Source organism: Emys orbicularis, chromosome 1 (assembly GCF_028017835.1).
Source record: "Emys orbicularis isolate rEmyOrb1 chromosome 1, rEmyOrb1.hap1, whole genome shotgun sequence".
Lineage (NCBI taxonomy): Eukaryota > Metazoa > Chordata > Testudines > Emydidae > Emys > Emys orbicularis.
Window position 1 is genome coordinate 153,498,826 of NC_088683.1, and position 21,837 is coordinate 153,520,662.

Consider the following 21,837-nt stretch of genomic DNA (forward strand, 5'->3'; position numbering starts at 1 on the left):
AAAAAAACACGTAAAACTTTAGAGCCTACAAGTCCACTCGGTCCTACTTCTTGTGCAGCCACTTGTTAAGACAAAGAAGATTGTTTACATTTACGGGAGATAATGCTGCCCTCTTCTTATTTACAATGTCACCTGAAAGTGAACAGGTATTTGCACGGCACTTTTTTAGTCGGCATTGCACGGTATTTACGTGCCAGTTATGCTAAACATTCGTATGCTTCTTCATGCTTCTATCACCATTCCAGAGGACATGCTTCCATTATTGGGAAGCATTATCTCCTGCAAATGTAAACAAACTTGTTTGTCTGAGCAATTGGCTGAATAAGAAATAGGACAGAGTGGACTTGTAGGCTCTAAAGTTTTAATTGAAAAATACTATTTCTTTTGTTTTTTACAGTGCAAATATTTGTAATAAAAATAAATATAAAGTGAGCACTGTACACTTTGTATTCTGTGTGGTAACTGAAATCACTATATTTGAAAATGTAGAAAATATCCCAAACTATTTAAATAAATGATATTCTATTATTGTTTAACAGTGTGATTACTCATGATTTTTTGTTTTAATTGACAGCCCTAATTAATACATAATCTATAGATCAGCTACAATGGGTGCATTAACCAAGTTTACACTGTTAGATTTCCTTTACATTCATAAATACCAAGGCTAGAAGGGACCACTGTGATGATCTAGTCTGATCTCCTATGTAACGTAGGCCATAAACTTCCTCAAAATAATTCCTAGAACAGATCTCTTAGGAAAATATCCAATCTTGATTTAAAAATTGCCACTGATGGAGAATCCACCACAACCCTTGGTAAACTGTTGCAATGGCAAATTACTCATTGTTTAAAATGATGCCTTATTTCCGGTCTGAATTTATCTAACTTCAATTTCCAGCCATTGGATCATTTTATCCTTTTCTCTGGTATGCTGAAGAGCCAATTGTCAACTATTTGTTCCTCATGTAGGTATTCATGCACTGTAAGTTACAGGGGGGTGGGTGGGTGTGTGGGTGTGTGAATGCTGAAAAACAAGTATAAATGTATGTGTGCCTTATCTAAAAAACTAGCTTGAGTGTATGCTTATAGCAGTTTATCTATACAAGATGGCTTGAATGTATGCTTCATTGTCTTGGGAAGGAGGAGGGATGGGTGGATGTTGGTGTTGTGTGTTGAAGGGAATTAGCAGCATCCTTATCTCAAAAGTAATCAACTGTTTTACATAAAATAGTTCAAACTAAATAGTCATTTTGTCTACAGTCGGGTGTATTAACCAATTTTACATTGTTAGATTTCTTTTAAGTTAGTCTGTGTATACGTGCATGTTTGGTATAAAATAATGCTGAAAAATAAGTGTGAACATGTGAGTGGGTGACTTATCTATATAACAATATAGAACTATTTTGAATGTATCCTTACAATGGTTTATCTATAAAATAGTATACAAGTTGGCCTGAATGTATCCTTAATTGCTTTAGGAAATAGAGCAGGGTGGGGTGGGGAGGCATGAGTGGTGCTGTGTATTATTTTTAGAGAGAGACACACACACACACACACACCTACCTCTCTCTCTCTCTTTCATAGAACTGGAAGGTTATCAAGTCCAGCCCCCAGCTTTCACTAGCAGGACCATGTACTGATTTTACCCCAGATCCCTAAGTAGTCCCCCCTCAAGAATTGAACTCACAACCCTGGGTTTAGGAGGCCAATGCTCAAACTACTGAGCTATCCCTCCCCCGCCACTGTTTGTGTGTTGTATGTTTTGCTAAAATCTTTTAAATTTATCTGTCCTTCAAAAACTTTACTAAAATTAAGAGGCTCTAATGCAATTTAAGCCAATAGGTGTTAATTTCCAATAAATACAAAAGGCTGTGAAGAACTACATTACTTTAAGTAGGAATAAGTGAAATTGTTCTAAAGATTAGGTACATCTTTCATTGGAGTCTATCTGCCAGTTTTTAAAGACAAATGCTAAAGGAATAATGGAGAAAAAGGAAATTTTATTCCTGGTGCAAAATTAAAAACAAGACTAATTGCTAAATGTTCATAGGTTTTGTAAAAAGTTTGATAAAGAAATCTACATGCATGCTCCTTTTGGAGGGTGGGTCATATTTCTTCAAATAAAAGCTAAAACACAAGGAAAAGAAGGGGTTAAGGTGGCAGCATGTGCCAGCATTCTTGTCTCTGTCCTTTCAACAGTCAGAAAACCTTTCAGATTTGTAATAAATAATAGAGAAATAAAATAATTAAAAATAAAAGACCTGCTGCCTTTGCATTCTTAGAGATAATGAGAGAACCACATTTCAAGTTAAACAGGAATTGCTGCAATGAAACCAGGGGAGAATGTGTGGTAATTTTAAGGCAGATATTGGGAAATATTTGGGTGTAGCTCAGTGTTTACAATCCCTTCCCTAAGCACAAAGAGAGTCACACCCCTATTAGAGGTGTTGAAAATGGTGATGAATCAAGAAATTGCCAGACCAGGAGGAACCAATTACCATAATTAATAGGGGTTGGGGAGTTATTTGTTTTCTGCTTTTCTGGTGTCCACAGAGCACTAGACACATAATGATATTTAAAGTACTCTTTCTCTTACTACTGACAATATTACATTGTTTTATTTTGTTTTGTTCCTTTCTTCCCTGCTCTCCCCTCACAAGCCTGACAATGGTAAACTCCACATTATACAAATCACATGACTGTGTGAGTATATAATATCAGATGTCTGAGTGTTCTTGGTCACATTTGCTCTAGATTTTGCTTGTCAGAGTTTCCAAACATCCTAAGAAGTTATTTGCCACTATGATTGCTGGAGGCTTAACCGAGACCAAGCCCGCGACTCCAGAAATCCAAGAGATTGCTGACCAGGTGAGTTGCATCCAATGAAAGATGCAAAACAGAAACTAGTTGATTAGAAGCATGTAGTATGTGGCATGGAAAAATTGCTTAAGAAGTGACTGCACTGACTCCAGTCCAGGAAATTCTTAGATTTGTATCTGCTAAGGCCAGAAGGGACCATCTAGTTTGACATCCTGTATAGCACAGGCATAGAACTTTTCAATCTTTTAATCCATTTAATGTGGCCATGTTAATTTTGTATCGTAATGGTTTTTTAATTAAAATGTCATGCGATATCAAGTGTTATACAGAAGTCTAGGTCTATTACATCAATGCTATTACCTTTATCAACCAAATTTATCATCTCATAAAAAAAAAAGATATCAAGTTATTATGACAGGATCTATTTTCCATAAAGCCTCATTGATTGGCATTAAGTATCCTTTAATTCTTTATTAATCGAGTCCCATATAAGCTGCTCCAATATCTTGCCCAAGATCAATGTCAGACTGGCAGGCCTATAATTGCTGGGTTATCCCATTTATCCTTTTTAAATATTGGCACAACATTACTTTTCTTCCAGTCTTCTGACCCTCTGCTTTCTGTCTTCTGGGAGCTCTAGAGACATTCAGAGACCCCTGTGGCACAGCTAGAAATATAGGAAAGACAGAAAGCTCTAATGGTCAGTACAGGCATCTGAAGCTGAGTCTACACTGCCTAATTAACTACCAGTGCAGTTCCAGTAGCAGTGGTAGAAGCACCTCTGCCTACAAGGTTTTAGGTGTGCCATCGCACCCTGATCTGTACAGAACTGGCTGACAGGGTAGTAAAAATATCAGTGTTCTGTCTCCACTGGTACTTGTGTAGTTGGGCTAGCGGAGCTGCACCGGCGGTGAACTGGAGGTCCCATTTGCTAATGCAGAGCAAGCCAGGGAGTCAGGCTTTTGTTCCTGGTGCCAGGGCTGGTTCTAGTGTCTCATTACTGGGGGGCAGAGGGGAGTGGGTATTTCAGGGTTCCTATAAACAAATAACCTTCTAGGAGTCCAGGGGCTAGTTGGATCCCTGGAAAATCTTGGATTTTAAGAGTTTAAGAAAGTAGAAATTAGCTACTTTGTCAGTATTTTCCTGTGATTTGTATCTTTGGCCTTTCTGACGATGTTTTAGGGCCCCTTGGAGGTTATTTGGGCTAGGGGGTGAGGGGGAAATGTCCTGGGCCTGCCTGGCTCTGCTGTGGACTCGCTGTGTGACCCTGGTCAAATCACTTCACCTCTTTGTGCTTCAATTTCCTCAGATGTAAAATGAAGGGGGTGGGAGTGGGGGATAACACTTCCCTTCCTCACATGGGGACTGTTTAATTCATTGAGACTCTTCCTCGAAAGGCACTATAGACCTACAAAATATTACTGCTGTTGTGTGTATGCTCACTGTCGAAGGTAGCAGATGGTCTCTGTCCAAAAAATCTGAGAATCCAAGTTTAAATGTTCACCCAGCATATGTCAGAAATGAGGCCACAATACTTAGTTTTCAGTGGACCCAAATAGGGCGCAAAAGGTGAATCTTCAAGTCAGATTCTGCTTTCATTCACACAGGGGTCAATTGAGGTTTTTAAATTTACTCCCCTGTTAAGTGAGAGCAGAATATAGCCTCCGGAGGGCAGATATGTACGATACCTGAACTACTTTTAGGAAAGTGTCATGTACTTGGAATGATTTAAAGGAGCAGTTCTCAAGCAGGATTCTGGGGCCCCCTGGGGGGCTGCAAGCAGGTTTCAAGGGGTCTGTCTAAATAAACCAGAGAGCAGGGCCGTCATTAGACTTGCTGGGGCCCCGGGCAGAAAACCAAAGCCCAAGCCCTGCCACCCAGGGCTGAAGCCAAAGCCTGAGCACCTTAGCTTTGCAGGGCCCCCTGTGGCCTGGGGTCCCAGGCAATTGGCCTGGTTGCCACCCCCTACCACCGGCCCTGGCTCTTAATCTGCTGGATATGCAGAAAAACAGTTGTGGCACCCGTGGGCTGTGGAATTTTTATAGCATGTTGGGAGGGGTCCTCAGAAAGAAAAAGGTTGCGAACCCCTCATTTAAAGCACTCACCTGTTCAGTGATCTTTTTAAAAAATGTAAACAAAATGATTCATTGCTCTTTATTTTCAAAAAGGTGAAACTTTTGTCTTGTGCTTAGATCTGTGTGTGCCTTGGAGAGGTAGATTTCTAAATAGTATCTGGTATTTGTGAGTCAACTGGGAACTCCGTCGTATCCTTTAGCAACAAAGAGCATCTGACTACCAGACTGCAGACTAGAATACTCGTGGTTACTCTCACCCCACCCTTCATGGAAGGGAAAGTGGCTGCCAGAGAAAAATGTCATTGTTGATTGGCTTAAATACATGAATTGCCTTTATTGACTACATGCTTTTAAAGAAATGGTCAAAGTTCCCAGTTAGCTAATGAATGAAGCACAATGGATTAGTGGTTAGTGCACTGGGACTGGTAGTCATGAGACAGATGTGATTCCTGTGTCAGCCACAGGCTCATTGTGTAGCCTGACTCTGGGTAAGTCACTTCAGCGCTCTCTGCCTCAGTTTCCCCATCTATAATGCTGTCATTATGTTGGATTTCATTGTAGTATCCAAATGTTCCTAAAAGAAGCTCCAAAGCAGACAATTAAAATCACAGCAAATGGAAATGTTTTGTCAAAAGCTCTTCTGAGAGGAAAGGATTTTAACCCTCATTTCCTCAGCAGGTACAAGGCACTTTTCATCTGGCAATCTGAAAGCACGAATCCCAAGCAGACATGGGTGCCTCTCTCTTTGGCCTGTCAGTCAGGTGCCCAAGTACCTTTGTAGATCTGGGCCCTATGCCCTGTCCCTCTTCTCTCCATTTTACTCCTGGCTAACTTAGATGGGTCCCCACTCTGCCTACTGGCTTCTGGGAATCCCTTTCTTAGGCAATTAAGGGCTAGTCTACACTTACCCGGTAGTTCGACGGCTGCGGATCGAAGTTCCAAGTTCGATTTATCTCGTCTGGTGTGGACGCGATAAATCGAACCAGGAAGTGATCCCCGTCGACTGCGGTACTCCAGCTCGGCGAGAGGAGTACCGCGAAGTCGACGGGGGAGCCTGCCTGCCGCGTGTGGACCGCGGTAAGTTCGAAGTAAGGTATGTCGAATTCAGCTACGTTATTCACGTAGCTGAATTTGCGTACCTTACTTCGACTTGAGGGGTAAGTGTAGACCAGGCCTAAGTCTCCCCATACAATACAGGAGGAACCTGGGTGCCTAACTCAGGGCTAAGAATTCCACTAGTCAGCAGGGAGCCTAAGATCCTTGGTGAAATCTAGCCCCAGCAGCCCTAGTACTATCAATTTTGGGGAGGTTTTCTTGTACCATTGTTGACCCCTGAGCATTACCTTCATTTCTGCCCTAATTCTAGCAGAGTCCAGAAACAATACATTTGATCAGGAATGTATTACTTATTAAATCTCCTTGTCCTACATCTGTTAGGCATGAGCCAAGGGCTTCAAACTGTCCATTTGGGGACTAGGCAGCTGGCTGCTTGACCTCCCTCAAAGGGATGGGCCCTCTCAATAAATAACTGATGGGTAAATAGTACTTGGAGGTTGGGAAGGTCATGAATGGCAGGGGTGGGGGATGACAGTTTATTTGTCTGAGACAAGGACAGCTGGTGCTGACGGGACACTTAATTCAACACTTCCAAAGAAGTGGAAAGCCTGGGTGTGGTGTGGTGAATCTGCTGAGAGCAGCAGAAAGGAAAGGTTCCATGGGAACTGGGAGAATAGTTAGTCAAGAGTGGGTGTATTGGGAATGTGGGAAGAGCGCAGTGATTGCAGCATTTGGGGTGAGAGTGGCAGCATGTGAAGCACTGGAACAGCTGCTCCAGAGTTGACACTCAAGCAGAAGATGCTGCATCAGTGTGGAAGAGCAATGCAGAGGGGCCCCAATGAGTCATACCACAGAACTGAACTCTGACCAATTACCTCTACTGCATGAATGGATTAAGATATTAAGATAGTGAGGCCTGAGGACCCCAACCTTCTTTTGAACTGTCCCACAAAGGTTAAACTGAGAACTATGAGCTGTTTAGTGAGCCTAGAGATTTTGTCCTTTTCTGTCAGCCTTAGTAAATTAGTATTTCATTTGCGCTGCGTGTCAGAGCTTTTGGGACCCACTAGCTGTCGCAGTCCATGTGCCTCACAGCTGAAGTTTCTTTAATGCTTTCCTCTGAGACACAGTACATCTGTATCTGAGAAGGGATGATGTACCATAGCACTCCAATGACCCCATCAGGTGAGTGTAATCACAATTGTCTTAGGGAAAATTTTAAAAAGTCACTTGATTGTGACAGATATGACACTAAACTGCAATATCCTGGACAAACCATATTGAATTAAATTAGTATTATAGGAGTTCATTGAATTAAAAATGCAAAAATTTATGTATGATTGAGGGATTGTACATAATTCCATGGGGGAGGGGGAAGAGGGCCTGCCCACAACATTTTGGCACCTAAGACGGGGAGCTCAAATGACTCCCCCCTGCCCCTTCGCTTGGGGCAAAAGTTTGAGAGGTCTCAATTCTGCCCTTTTCCTGTTCTACTCCTCTCATGGTACTGCTCTGCTACCTACCCCAATAAAGGAGAACTAACAATTTAAAATGCCAGGACCCAATCTTTCCTGAAGCACCCCTGCTCATCAAGGTGCCTCCTTCGTTAATGTATACAGAGCGTCTTTCTCCATCCTGTGATATACCAAATCAAATCAGTCTTTTGTCTTTATTCACCAAACAGGGGGATCCACTCAATGTCCTATAATTCCTTTTCATATTCAAGTGGTTTTGATGCTTAATTTGTCTTCGATGGTTTTTCCTTTTTTTTTTTTTTTTTTTTCTGGGTTGGTGCCAAGGCAGACAATGAGTATTGCAGTACATAATCGGCTAGCCCAGGATGGGCGACAACTCCCTCCTGCTTGAATTGTCCGTCACCGAGACATTATTCCCTAGCCACTCACTTTCCCTCCAAGACCATAAAGGCATAATTTTCAATACAGTTACATTATTCCTTATATATCACCTGTACACACATCTCACACTGATTATGGGTATTGATAAGTTACAAGTTTTCAACAGAGACCTCACATGCTGCCCATCATGGGTGAATACCATGAAAACTGTGTGTTAAGTGTAGTGATTTTGTCAGGTCTAGACAGGAGTTGCTTGTAGAGAACAGTGAAGTTTTTGCCAGTTGGCAGCAATGGGCCTCTGTATCACAGTGACCAAGTGTCATGTGATGGCAAACTGGAGGTGGTGCAGATGGTCAGACAGACTCTGAGGTCAGTGGATGGACAGGGGTTTTGGGGGAGATGTTTGCAGAAAGCAGGAGCTTCAGGCGAGAGGTATTTCAGGAAAGGCCATGCAGCAATCCTAGTTTTCACAGGGCTGTGAAGCCTGGCTGCAAGGAACTCTGGAGCCTAGGGAATAAGGCTGGAAGATCTGAGTTGAGTTGAGTTGAATTGTTTGTTAATAAGCAAGGCCCAAAGAAGGGAAATGTTATAGGCTGACTTGCAGCACATAACATGTGCATTCTTTGAGAAGCTGAGAAGAAGAAATGGAGGCAGTAGACATATGATGAGAAGGGGGTGTACCGACCCCATTACACCACCTAACCCTCTTTTTTCCCTACAGGTGAAGCCACAGCTGGAAGGGAAAGAGAACAAGACGTATCCAGTCTATGTAGCCCTAAAATATAAAACTCAGGTGGTTGCTGGAATAAACTACTTCATTAAGGTCAGTAGTCAACAAAATCCCCCTTTTCTTCCCTCATTGCTTAAGTGTTCTAGTTGAAGAAGAATGTACTTTTGAGTGCCTTAAAGCAAAATGTTCAAATAGTGAGCAAACATTGCAGGAAAAGATCCCATATGACTTTTAATCAAGGTAGGGACTATCTCTCGTCTGCTTCTGCAGTGCCCAGCCAGTACCTGTTGGGTGCTATTTTGATACAAAAATAGAAAAGATAAACAACTTGTTTTGTGAATCTCATTTAAATCTTCTCAGTATTTATAAGCACGAGTCACACTCCTACAGCTGTATATTGTAAAATTTTAGGATTGCCAAGAGGGCGATCTCTATTCAAGACTCTCCAACTGCTTTCTTAACTCTCATCCTCAGAGCTGGCCTTAGGTGTTGTTTGGGCAAGCTGGCAAAACAATGGCTTTTCCTTCCTGCTGTCTCCGTGCCCTGAGAGGAAATAGAATCCTGTTCACCATGATCAGCCCACTAGCCACAGGGCCAGCCTGGGGCTTTTGGGGAGTGTTACTGAGAGGTACACACCTCAAACTCCTCTGAGCAATTTTAAATACAGTTTGTGTGTGTGTTTGGGAGGGGTAGGTCTTACGTCCCCACAACCTTCTGCAGAAGTACAGTCCAGCCCCTTGTTCCTTTGATCCGCTTGCATTTTCCAAGGCTCACTCTTAAGGGAAAGGGCTAGAAACTTTTTTTAATGATAGCGGAAATGTCCCCCTTCCCTAATATTTCCTCAAAACAGTGGGTTCTGTGGTCATAGGCTGCCTGGGGCCCAAAAGCCCAGTCTGCTCCTTCTCTCAGAGAAATGGTGGGTCTTTTTAGCTCTGTTATTGTGAGAAGGCCTTGTCGAAGGAGTTGGGTTTTCATTGTGCTCTGCACACTCCTGGCCCAGGTCTGATTCTGATCTCCTGTGGCAATGAGTTCAGTCATTTAGAACCATCTGTTAAGAACGTTCTGCCTCCTGCACCTGACATTTCCCCAATAGATTACCAGTGAGAGCAGCTCTCTGAGGGACATGGATAGAGAGGTTTTCTAAGGTAGGTGGGGATTGCAGCCCCTAACTTCTAGGTGCTTAGTCACCCACTGGAATTCACAAACCCTGAATTAGGTGTTCAGGCTCCCTACACAATGGATGGGGGAAAGTTTGGAGTCGAAGAACAGAATCCACAAAAGCATGCACACTGAATGAGGAGATGCTTAAGCTAGCCAATGGGAAATACTGAGGAGAACGGTGTCTGTCCTGAGTGCTTCCCCCTCAAAGGAACTTGGGTATCTAACTCCAGTCCGGAGTTAGGCACTGTGATGGGATCCCCCGAGTACAACCTGGAACTGGGGTACTACTGTGCCCTCTTAACTCTCTAGCCTGGGCTGTCTCTCACAATGCTTTGGTACTGACAAGCAGTAAACCCCTCCAGGCACTGTTATCACTCAGCACAACAGCACATGGAGCCCCACACCCAGCTAAATTGCATGAATGCTCCCTGAGCCACTCACGAATCACACAGAGAAAGGCACCAGCAAATCTCCCAAGCCCCCAGCCTTGCAGCCCGGAACTATACCGTCTTGTCCTGGTCAGAAACCTGATCAGTGTAAGTTTATTATCCAGTCTGCCCCTCCCTCAATGTGGAGAGGACACTCACTAGCCTTTGTAAACTGAGCTGAGATTTCCCAAGCACTTCAACCAAAACACACTGCTTTAGGTAAAATATAAAACAGATTTATTAACTACAGAAAGATAGATTTTAAGTGATTATAAGTGGTAGGCATAAAAGGTCAGAGATAGTTACCAAAGAAAATAAAAGGTAATCACACAGTCTAAATCTTTTATTAGACTAGGCAGTATTTGGACCAAGCAGTTTTCTCACCAAACTAGATGTTAAGTTCTTAATACACAGGCTTCCCCTCTAAGCCTGGGACAAGTCTCCTCAGTTCAAGGCTTTGTCTTCCCAGTGTTCTTGTTGCTTCCAGCATAGGTGGGGGAGGAGAAAGGCCAAAGCATGATGCCACTGTCCCCTATTTTGTCTCCTCAGTCCATGTGCCTGGAAGACACTAGCCCAGACGTGCCTTGGTGGGCCTTGCTGAGTCACAGGGTTGAGCAAACCCCTGTTGTGGTCTTGTGCAACTGAGTCATAACGTTGAGCAGTCCCCAATGTGTGGTGCTTGCGAAATTGTCATTGAATTGTAAATCCCTTGTATACTATTCCCCTGCTGGTCAATGGCAGGTGATGATCTTCAATGCCTGCCCAGATGTTGGTAATCTCCTTTGTTGTGGTCCCTGGAGAACTAGCATTGGGTGACTTCCAAACTCACAACTATTTCATTAACAACCATACAGCAAAATCTTATAACCTCATACACACTGATATACATATTTTAACAGAACAATGGGTTTCAGCAGACCATGACCTTTCATATGATATCCTACATAGCATGCTTTGTATGAAATATATCATAATTATATGACCGAGATAAATATGGGTGTTCCAGGGTGCTACTTTGAGGTACAGAGTGACACAGGCACCTGTCTCTGCTTGGGAGTCACAGCCTAGAAAAGGCAGAAGTGTTCAATAAATATTTGTGTTCTGTATTTGGGGGAAAACAGATATAATCTCTACCTATGGTGATGATAACACTCTTTCTATTCCACTAATATCTCTGGAGGATGTTAAATAGCTACTTAAGTTAGACATTTTCAAATTAGCAATATCAGATAATGTGCATCCAAGAGTTTTAAAAGCGCTGGCTGAGGAGTTCACTGGACTGTTAATGTTGATTTTTCAATAAGTCTTAGAGCACTGGGAAAGTTTCAGAAGACTGGAAGAAAGCTTAAGTGCCAATTTTTAAAATGGATAAATGGGATGACCTGGGTAATTATAGACCTCAGTCTGACATTGATCTTAGGATGCATAAACAGGCAAATCTCAAGTAGGAGTAGAGAGGCTATTTTGTCTCTATACTTATCACTGGTGCGACCACTGTTGGAATACTGTGTCAAGTTCTGGTGCCCAGAATTCCAGAAGGATGTTGATAAATTGGAGAGGGTTGAGAGAAGAGTCATGAAAATGATTAAAGTATTAGAAAACATGCCTCATAGTGAGACTCGGAGCTCAGTCTATTCAGCTTAGCGAAGAGTAAATTAAGGGTCATTTTCATTATTTTCTGTAAATACCTGCATGGGGGGGAAAACATTTAATAATGGGCTCTTCAGTCTAGCAAAGAAAGGCATAACATGATCCAATGGCTGAGAGTTTAATCGAGACTGGAAACAAGGAGTATATTTTTAATGGTGAGAGTAATTAACCATTGGAACAATTTGTCAAGGGTCATGGTGGATTTCTCCAGAGCTGAACATTTTTAGATCAAGATGGGATGTTTTGCTAAAAGATCTACTCCAGGAATTATTTTGGGGGAGTTCTATGGCCTGTGTTTTACAGGAGGTCAGACCAGATAATCATAATTGTCCCTTCTGGCCTTAGAATCTATTAATCTATGAAAAAGCCTTCTCCTGGCATCAGATGCCTGAGCTATTTCTTGCAAGACAAGGGGTGGCACAAGTCTGACTTCCCACAAAACAGCCAGAGGGGAAAGGAGGAGCAGGCTGACTTCCTTACAACCTTTAGGCCAGTGGTTAGGGCACTTGCTTGGGAGGTAGAAAACTCTGGTTCAATTCCCCTCCTTTGCCTGGTGGGGAGAAGGGATTTGAAGATGGTGTCCACATGTCAGGCATGTGCCCTAGTTACTGAACTACAGAGTCACTCGCTCTCTGTTTGGGCCAGTGCATATTTAATTAGTTATACAGTGGAACAGCTTCAATGGGAGACTCAGAGAGCGCCTCTGCCTCAGATTATCCTATAGCCCAGTGGTTAGAACATTCCTCTGACAGGTAGAAGACCCATGAACAACTCCCTTTGTCTTGTCACGCAGAAGGGGGAATTGAATGGGGTCTCACATGGCCCAGGTGACACCACTGGGCTAAAGGTCATGAGGGAGGTTGTTCTCCTCCATATTTTGTGGCGTCAGGTGTGCTCTGAGCACATCTACTGGATCAGGCCCTGCAGGTAAGCCAGGCACGACAAAGCCCAGTATGAGAATCCCGCTGGGGGTTAGGTGTGAGTTAAGTGTCTAGACACCTGCTTGAGACACTAGTGCACATGCCCAGTGGCAGAAACGTAGGCAACTAGGGGACTTTTACAGCAAAAATTTAGGTGCTGAGGTTATATAGGCACCTCCAGAGTTACGTGGCAGCTGAGTGGGGGTTTTGTGAATACCAGTAGTGCTTAAATGTTTGGGTGGTTTCATAAAAGAGAGACTTAAAAAAAAAAAAAAAAAAATCCTGTTTTTTTTTAACAGGCGACAACTTGCAGGGGATGGAATTCGAATTTGTGTTTCTTACCTCCCAGCTGAGTACCCTAAGCAGCAGGCAATGGAGTCAATCTCTTTGTTTCTGGCCCACTGATTATTTCTACCCAGTGGAACAGCTTCAATAAGCAAGACAGAGAAACCTCCACTTGAATACCTCATAGCCCACTGGTTAGAGCACTCTCCTGAGAAGCAGGAGACCCCAAATCAACTCCCTTCTGCACATCAAATGAGGATGATATTGAACCCAGGTCTTCCATATCCCACCTGAGTACCCCCAACCACTTGGACTAAAAGTTATAAGGTGGGACAGAACCATCTCCTCCTCTGGCCATTTTGTAAATCTACCCCCCTCCCCCCAAAACCAAAAAGAATCAATTTGGAAATATTGAAACAGTTTGTCAGCATTTCCAAAAAAAAAATTTTTTTATTTGGGAGACAGTCAAAATTCACAAACTCACAAATAGTTTTGGTAGATTTGAAACTGCATTTTTTTGGTGAATAAAATATCTGTCTGAAAAATCTTCACCCAGCCCCAGTGAGGGTGTTGGCTTACTTCACCCCAGTATTCAGCTTTCTTTGCCTCCTGCCCCAGTGTCTTTGCATACAGCTCTGGCCTTCCTAGGGAAAAAAGGGTTAACTCTTTCACTGCCAGTCTAGGCATGGGATCTGAGTGAAGTCAATGAGACTTTGCCTTAGAAAAACTGATTGAAAACTTTTGGGTTTAAATATCAGATTTTTTGTAAAGAAAACTCTCATTGACTTCACTCAGATCCCCAAGGTTATGTGCAGAAGATGAAGTTGTTTAGTGGGAAGGATAATTTTGGGGCATGAAGAATATGACCTAAATTCAGCCCAGGCATAAATAGGTGCAACTCCTGGAGAAACCAGTGGAAGTGACGCCTTCTTATGGCAGGTTGAACTTGGCCTTGTGAGTGCAGGGATAACATTTCTATTTTCTGATCATCAGGAACACCCTAATTTGGACACACAAGCCCATTTCTGCTCACACATGTGATATGAAATGGGACAGTCTCTACAGATCAGGTTTAGGGTATTGAATGGTACCGTGTATGATTTAATTTTTATTTTGCTATTCAAAGGTTCAGCATTTCATCTCCCCAAAACTTCCTTTCATTAGAATTTGCTTAGTCCATGGCTGTCCCATTCTCCTTGTCTTTCAGGTCTCCATCAGCAAAAGCAACGATGAGTGTGTACACTTGAGGGTGTTCCAAAGCCTTCCTCATGAGAACAAGGGGCCCAGTCTTAACAGCTATGAGACTGGCAAAACCAAAAATGATCCATTGGAGCCATTTTGAATGAGATGCTTGGGATGGGCTCTTCTGTTGCTCTTTCTGCAGACTCCCAGCTGATACCACCTGTGCCAATACATGAATGAAAATAAAATTAATCTGATTTTGAAAACTAAGTTTGTGTTTCCGTGTTGCATGTAACAGAAGGTCTGTCTTGATAGCAGCAGTTACTTACTGCTGGAAACTTATGACAGGCCTCCAAGGAAATGTACTGCATCTCCCCAAAACATGCTTCCATTAGAATCTGCTTAGTCCATGAGCTTGACTGTCCTATTTCTCCTGGTTTGCTGCTTTCTCTAAATGAGTAGTATTATTAGAAGAATCTTTCACAACAAAGACACCACCACCCACAACTACCACATCCCCATCGGCAGTCACAAGAAAAAAAGTCATCTGATTGGACACCCCACAGTGGAGAAAAGCACACAGTGGATCATTACATCAGTTGCTTCAGGGAAAAAAATCAACTGTGAAATCCTCCGACATACATTACATCGGGGTGACCAAACTTACTGACCTTCCAAGCCGCATACAACAATCTTCAACCCCACAGGAGGTGCCTGCCAGGGGCCAGTGTTTCAGCCCCATGGTCCTGCTGAAGCCCTGAGACCCTCCCCCTGTGGCAAGGCAGAGGTCCCAAGCTCCCCCCGCACCTAGTCTGGTAGGTGGAGAATGGGGGAGGGGGTGCCATGGGGGGCTCTGCAAGCTGCACTTAACAGTAAAAGAGCACATGTGACTCACAAGCCACAGTTTGGCCACCCCCACGGGATAGTCCCTGAAATCCAACCACCAGATCATGATCAAACCAGTAGACAAGGGGGCACTATTGTAGTCCCTAATCATGATAACTGCGTCAACGAGATCAACAGACAAGTCTCTGCAAAAAGAACAGGAGTACTTGTGGCACCTTAGAGACTAACAAATTTATTAGAGCATAAGCTTTCGTGGGCTACAACCCACTTCTAATGGCCAGAAGAAGTGGGTTGTAGCCCACGAAAGCTTATGCTCTAATAAATTTGTTAGTCTCTAAGGTGCCACATGTACTCCTGTTCTTTTTGCGGATACAGACTAACACGGCTGCTACTCTGAAACCAGATAAGTCTCTGACACCATCTACTATAAAGAACTAGAAAAAGACCCCACACCATAATTCACACAGGAACTTAAAGAAACTATCAAATCTTTCCCCAAGTAACTCTTTCAACAAGTAATGGGGGGAGGGAGGTGCAGGGACACACATGGACAGGGGCAGATGTGCCTGACTGAATGGGAGAGGCTCGGGGTCAGTCAGGGTCTGCATGGGGGAAGGCTCCCCAACTCTATAATAATCTTCCCCGCCCCCCAAAGAAACTATTCCGTACTTCTCCCATCCACACCTAAAAGCCCTCCAGGTTCACACCCATATATGCAGAATTATAAAATACTGTGCGCAGAATTTTTAATTTTCTGGCACAAAATACCCCCAGGAGTATCATAGACAAATCCACCATATCACCTCTAGGCGAACACTTTTCACAAAGTGATCACTTCATATCTGATTTTTCAAAACTCGTTCTCAAAGGAAACCTGCACAGCACCTTATAATGCTGCTAGAAGCTAAAGATCATGGATTTAATAGGGGATGTTAATTTCATGGCTTGTTGCAACAATTTGTAACAGCACCTGCCTGCTAACTCTTAATGGCCTACTTCAAACTCCTTTTACATAAGTCTAACCTTTATTGCCCACTTCATTTCAAGTGGCCTCCTAAGACATGCATTACCTTTATGCTTAATAGTCCCAACTTGTATTTAGATTAGACACTCTGATTTTTTTTCTTTCCCTTAACTCATTGTCTCGAAAGCTTGTACCATCCATCAACAGAAGTTGGTCCATTAAAAGATATGACTTCATCTACTTTCTCTCTCTCATATCCTGGGAGCAACATGGCAACAACAAGTTGACAATGTCTCTTTTAACATACAAGCTCAAAATGCCCAAATACAATTGGGGGAATTGTTGCTATAGTGTAAATTTCCCATTTGCGGGATGGAAAAATTCTCTCAATCAGTGCAGTAAATACATTCTTTTGTGTCCCCAAGCAAACACACTTGCAGCTTATGTGAATGTGCAACTTGATGCTCAGAGTGATGTCAATATACCAGTATATAAACTGCACTGAGGTATTTACGATCTCCCTCATGCTTCCAGGGATACCAGCACCACCTACACATTCAAATGTGGTGTCTTATATCCTAAGAAGTTGTCTATTTCAAGACCCTGGGCCATAGATTTGGAATCCACATCTTGGTGCCAGGGCCGGCTCCGGGGTTTTTGCCGCCCCAAGCGGCGCGGGTGGGAAGGGGGAAAAGCCGCCATCATGACTTGGCGTCAGCCCCACCGCGCTGCTTTCTTCTTCGGCGGCAGGTCCTTCCCTCCGAGAGGGAACGAGGGACCCGTCGCCAAAGAGCCGGATGTGCCGCCCTTTCCCCTTGGCCGCCCCAAGCACCTGCTTGCTGCGCAGCTAAAGAATGACACATAACATACTGTGCTGGGCTTCCTCTCCCCCGTTAGGTGAGCTGAAGGTGGGTGGGGTTTGAGAGAGACACTGGTGTTGCCATCACTCAGGGAGGCACTGCTGTGTTAGGGCCCCAGGCCCAGATCCTCAAAGGTATTTAGGAAGCCAGTGGGAGTTAGGAGACTGGATACTTTTCAGGATCTGGGCACTAGACACAAAGTTGGTTGGATTTTTAGATAATGTTGACTTGACTCTTGGGTCATAAGCTTTCGTATTCACCCACGAAAGCTTATGCTCCAATACATCTGTTAGTCTATAAGGTGCCAGAGGACTCTTTGTAGCTTAACCAAGAAAGGCCAAAATGGAGCAGGCCAGTTCACAGCCACCACCATTCTCCATCCCTATCCCAGAAGAGCAGGGTGAGGATTGTTCCTGCTGTCTGGAATTCACATATCAGTCAGGTGCGAATCCTCAGGTTGTGCACACGGGGTTTCTGGTCAGGGTCTGCATCACTGAAAAGCAGCATGTCACCCTGTCGATGTCCTAGGATGTCCTCCCTTTGCCCCCAGCACAACAGAATCTGATCTGTGCCACCGTCATCTTCACAGTCGATATCTTTCTCCACTTCATCATCATCCACCATCATCCACCATCACCCTGCAAGCTTGCCTTCAACTATCTCCCACAGGCCAGCACCCTGCTCTATGCCCTTCCCATGGCTGGTAGCAACAATAACCAGCAGTGCATTCCGCTCACAGTATCCCTCCCCCAGCACCATCCATGCCTATCCCTCCCCACTCCACTGATGGAGCCAGGATGCCAAGGGATCCCATCCCAGGCCCATTTCTGCTGATGAGGCGGCCCTTGACCAGAACCCCAGCATGGCTTTATTCTCCTTGTCAACCAGAACAAGGCCATGGTGTGGGAAATACTGGGTTGAAATGGGCACATGCAAGAGGCCTCACAAGTGTGCTGGGGCACAGGGATCGAATAGCAAGGCCCACATGAGCAATTACATTAAAAGTAGGGTGGACCTGGCCATCTCAGCCTTGGCTGTAAGGTTGGAATGGAATAGAAGATGCAGGACCTCCTCAGGATCCGATGACACCTTCATGGACTGTTCTAGCAAATGGAGTTTGAACCTTATAGCTTGCAACGTACTCAGTTTGCCTGTCACTTTTGCTAGGTAGCACATTGCCCACCCAATGACCCAGGTAAGGGATCTTTGCTGCACCAGCCTACACTTTGACACCTTGACTGTGAGGCCTGCCTCCCTGAGGCTTCTCAATACTTTCCCCACCTGTGCTTTGTGCTCCTCCCTGGTGTCGCTAAATATAGTGATATCATCAACATAGCTGATAGCAAAGTCCTCGAACCCATGTAATACCTTATTAACCAGCCTCTGGAATGTGGCTCTTGCATTAATTAATTAGAAGGGTAGTACTTTAAATTTAAAAAGTACAAAATCAGTAATGGATGCAGACTTCTTCTGTGACTCTCTATCCAAGGAAATTTACCAGAATCCCTTGGTTAAATCCATAGTAGCTGTATTAGGAAGCTAGCCTGAGACATAAGCCCTTGCATCAGAGGCCTGGTATGAAGCAGGATCTGCTCACAGAATTTGGCAAGAAGAGGGCTGATATTGCAGAAATACACATTCCTAAGAAGTGCTAATCACAAAGTATTCGTGCAAACACATCCCGATATTAAGTGGTACCAAAACATTTCAGAAGAGTGGTACCAGAGCATCCCGATATCAAGGATGGTACAAAAACATTCCCCAAATATAACAAGAACACACTGACCCCTCCTAAAAGTTAAGGTCAGGATGACAGTACGTAATAGAGATGTTTTGATTGAACCAACGTGTACAAGGTGATGGGTGATAACTAGCCACATCAGAGGGCAGTAACTATGTCAGAGGCAGTATGTAACTTGTTTGTATCAGGGTATAAAGACGTATCTCAGAGGGAGTATCTTTGTCCAGCTGAGGTGGGGGGAATGGAAAGTCTCGCCATTCACTGAGCTGCGTCCATTGTCACAGGCATACATGTCTTAGTATCCTCATAGAGTCTGCCAGGTGCTATTACCATGCTTTTTTGACAATAAACCTGTGTCATTGGGTGGTTTGCTCGAGGTCTGCTGTGCCAGCTGTCTGTGCAGAGCTGGGGCAGCATACAGGGAGCACACACATATGCAGCCGAACATCTAACAACAGTAGCTGATTGTCACACCAGATTTCATGTATCATTTTTGTAGTAATTTTTCTTGACCTCAACACCCCAGATTTTTACAAAGATTTGCATGAGCAAGGGCAGATAAGGAGTATACCACCTCATAGAAACATTGATTTTGGAATCATTTCCTTCTCTGCAGCCAGAGTATTGTGAATTCCCCATAAAACTTTTGACATTGATATTATCCAGTTCTACCTGAGAGAACCTGGGAGTATTTCCCAGAATAGAGGAGTCCTGAGGAAGTCTCAGTGGATATGTCTCAAGCTACATTGTGTGTCACAATTCCTCCCAGTTCATTTGAGTCAGTTACTTATTTTCCATAATCTTGGTAAGAGGTTAAACATGGCTTTTGCAGGCGCTGATATTAACTAACATGGTGGTTATTACATATGTAAGCTACATTGCTTTCTATATCTGTTTCCCAGAATTTTTCTGATTCATTGTGTCCCATTATTTATATTACATCAGCACAAGGGGGCACTTTCATACCAATTTTTCAATACATGTTAAACTAACCTATAACAGAGATCAAGTTAAGTATCCTGAAAAAGAAATATGATGGGCTACTCACAAAGAACAGCCAATGACACCACATGCCAATAATCTCTTCTTCCTGAATGGCTCAGACGTGATGATTTTCTCTGATCTCTGCTGCAGCCGGATTGCTGACATTTACATTAGTTGAAAACAGTCATGTGACAAATGAGTCAGTCAGGTACTAGAATTTGTTTTGTGTATGTAAAAATATTTCCTTAGCATTGAATACCATGTTTTACAGTGCATGGATGCCAGGATTATGTTACAATAATTTCTCCTTTTCAGGAAAATAGCCAGTACAGAGTATCTCTCTCTCTCTCTCACTCACACACACACACACACACACACACACACACACACACACACACACACACACACACACACACACACACTGCATTCTTTTATTATTGTTTTCTGAAAAAGGTCTGCAGAGTAGGTGACCCTCCTTGGGTTCCTCTTCGAATACAAAACATTCCTGACTTCAGAATTTGTTCAAAAAATTAGTTCAGCCTTATTCTGAAATCTCATTACAACAACAAATGATGAAGGGCTCTTCTTTTTCTTCCTTGTGTTAATTGCATCAAATGGGGTCCACTCTACCAGTCCTCTCCCTCCAAAGTGCTCTGTTCAATGCCACATCCTCTATCACACTACATGCGAACATGCCTTCCCTTATGACATCTCACCACTACTTGTTGGGTCAGCCTCTGTCTTTTTTCCCATCAATCTTGATCTGTTGGACTCTCTTACCTATATAGTTGTCAGGACTGTGCTGTACATGACCAAACCATCTGAGCCTGCTCTTCCTCATTTTTTTGTTTATGGATGTCACTTTGAGCATGTCTCAAACACACACATTCTCCATGTAGTCTTTCTTGCTTACGCCACTTGTCCATCTCAACATTCAAATTTCTGTGGATCATTTGCTCATGTTTCTTCTTTGTTGCCCAACACTGAGTGCAATACATTAAAACTGGAAGGACCACCGTTTTGTGGATTTTCCCTTTTAATCTTCTTGGTATCTTCCTGTCACATTCTGCACTGCTTATCTCTTTCCATTAGAGCCAGGCATTTATTACCCTAACTCTACTTTTGCCCTCCATTGCCCCAGATTCTGGAACCCAGATACTTGAAACATTGCATTTTCAGTCCTGTCTGCCAATCTAGTTTCAAGGATAATTCTTGAGCATTCACATTACTGAAATTACACACCTATACTTTGTTTTCCCTCTGCTTATTTTGAGCTCATGTCTCTCCAGCACATCTCTCCATTGATCAAGATCCTCTACTCACTGCATAGAATTTCATTTTATAACAACATGCACCAAGGTGCCTCCTTCCGTATGTGCTGTTGTGAGCAGTGGAGGATTAGCCAATGGGCCAACAGAGCCCAAGACCAGGGCTTCCGGCCAATTGGGGGCCCCAGAAAATGAGCATCCCCATGCCCTGACCCCGCTCTGCCCACCCGCCTGCCGCTCCTGCTCGCCGCCTGTCCTTGCTGGGGGTCTGCTCCTATTCTGTCCCCTTTCTACTGAGGGTATGTCTCATCATCAGCTGCCCACATCGCTGCTTGCCCAGGTGGCACCCAGCTGCAGTAGGAATCCCTTGGTCCAGGTGCAGGACTTAGGCCCAAGAGGGGGCTGGTGCACTGCCCCTCCCCCTCCCAGTGCCCCGGTGGAGGTGCAGCATCCAGCGTCAGCCCATTGCATCTCTGTGCTTTGCAGCTGATCCCCGCCGTAGCAAGCACGGAGGCCGCCTGTCCTTGCTGGGCATCCAGGGCCGGCTCCAGGCACCAGCTTGCCAAGCAGGTGCTTCGGGCGGGCACTCCGGAGAGGGGCGGCACGTCCAGCCATTCGGCGGCAATTTGGCGGACGGTCCCTCACTCCCGCTCGGAGCGAAGGACCTCCTGCCGAATTGCTGCCGCAGATCGCGATCGCAATTGCGATCGCGGCTTTTTTTTTTTTTTTTTTTTGCGCCGCTTGGGGCGGCAAAAACCCTGGAGCCGGCCCTGTGGGCGTCTGCTCCCATCCTGTCCCCTCTCCACTGAGGGTACGTCCCATTGCCAGCTGCTCACATCGCTGCAGTTTCAGCAGGTAGTGGTCCCTGTTAGAGCCCAGGTCCAGCCCTCCTCCGATTGCCAGCCTCAGCAGCTGTGCCCTTTAGTTGGGACTTGGGGAGGATGGTGATCCCTACCTCAGCGGGAAGCCAGCACAGGGGAATAGATTGGTGTTTCTGGGCAAAGCCCT

At 44.1% G+C, this 21,837-nt stretch overlaps 1 protein-coding gene across 1 annotated transcript; it reads left to right on the forward strand.

The window, feature by feature from the left end:
• The first annotated feature begins 2,746 nt into the window (after window positions 1–2,746).
• Window positions 2,747–14,434, forward strand: LOC135891915 (cystatin-B-like). Its single transcript, XM_065419604.1, has 3 exons — window positions 2,747–2,871; window positions 8,532–8,633; window positions 14,192–14,434. The coding sequence occupies exons 1-3, from the start codon at window positions 2,806–2,808 to the stop codon at window positions 14,324–14,326; spliced, it is 303 nt and encodes a 100-aa protein (XP_065275676.1). The 5' UTR covers window positions 2,747–2,805; the 3' UTR covers window positions 14,327–14,434.
• The last annotated feature ends 7,403 nt before the right edge of the window (window positions 14,435–21,837 follow it).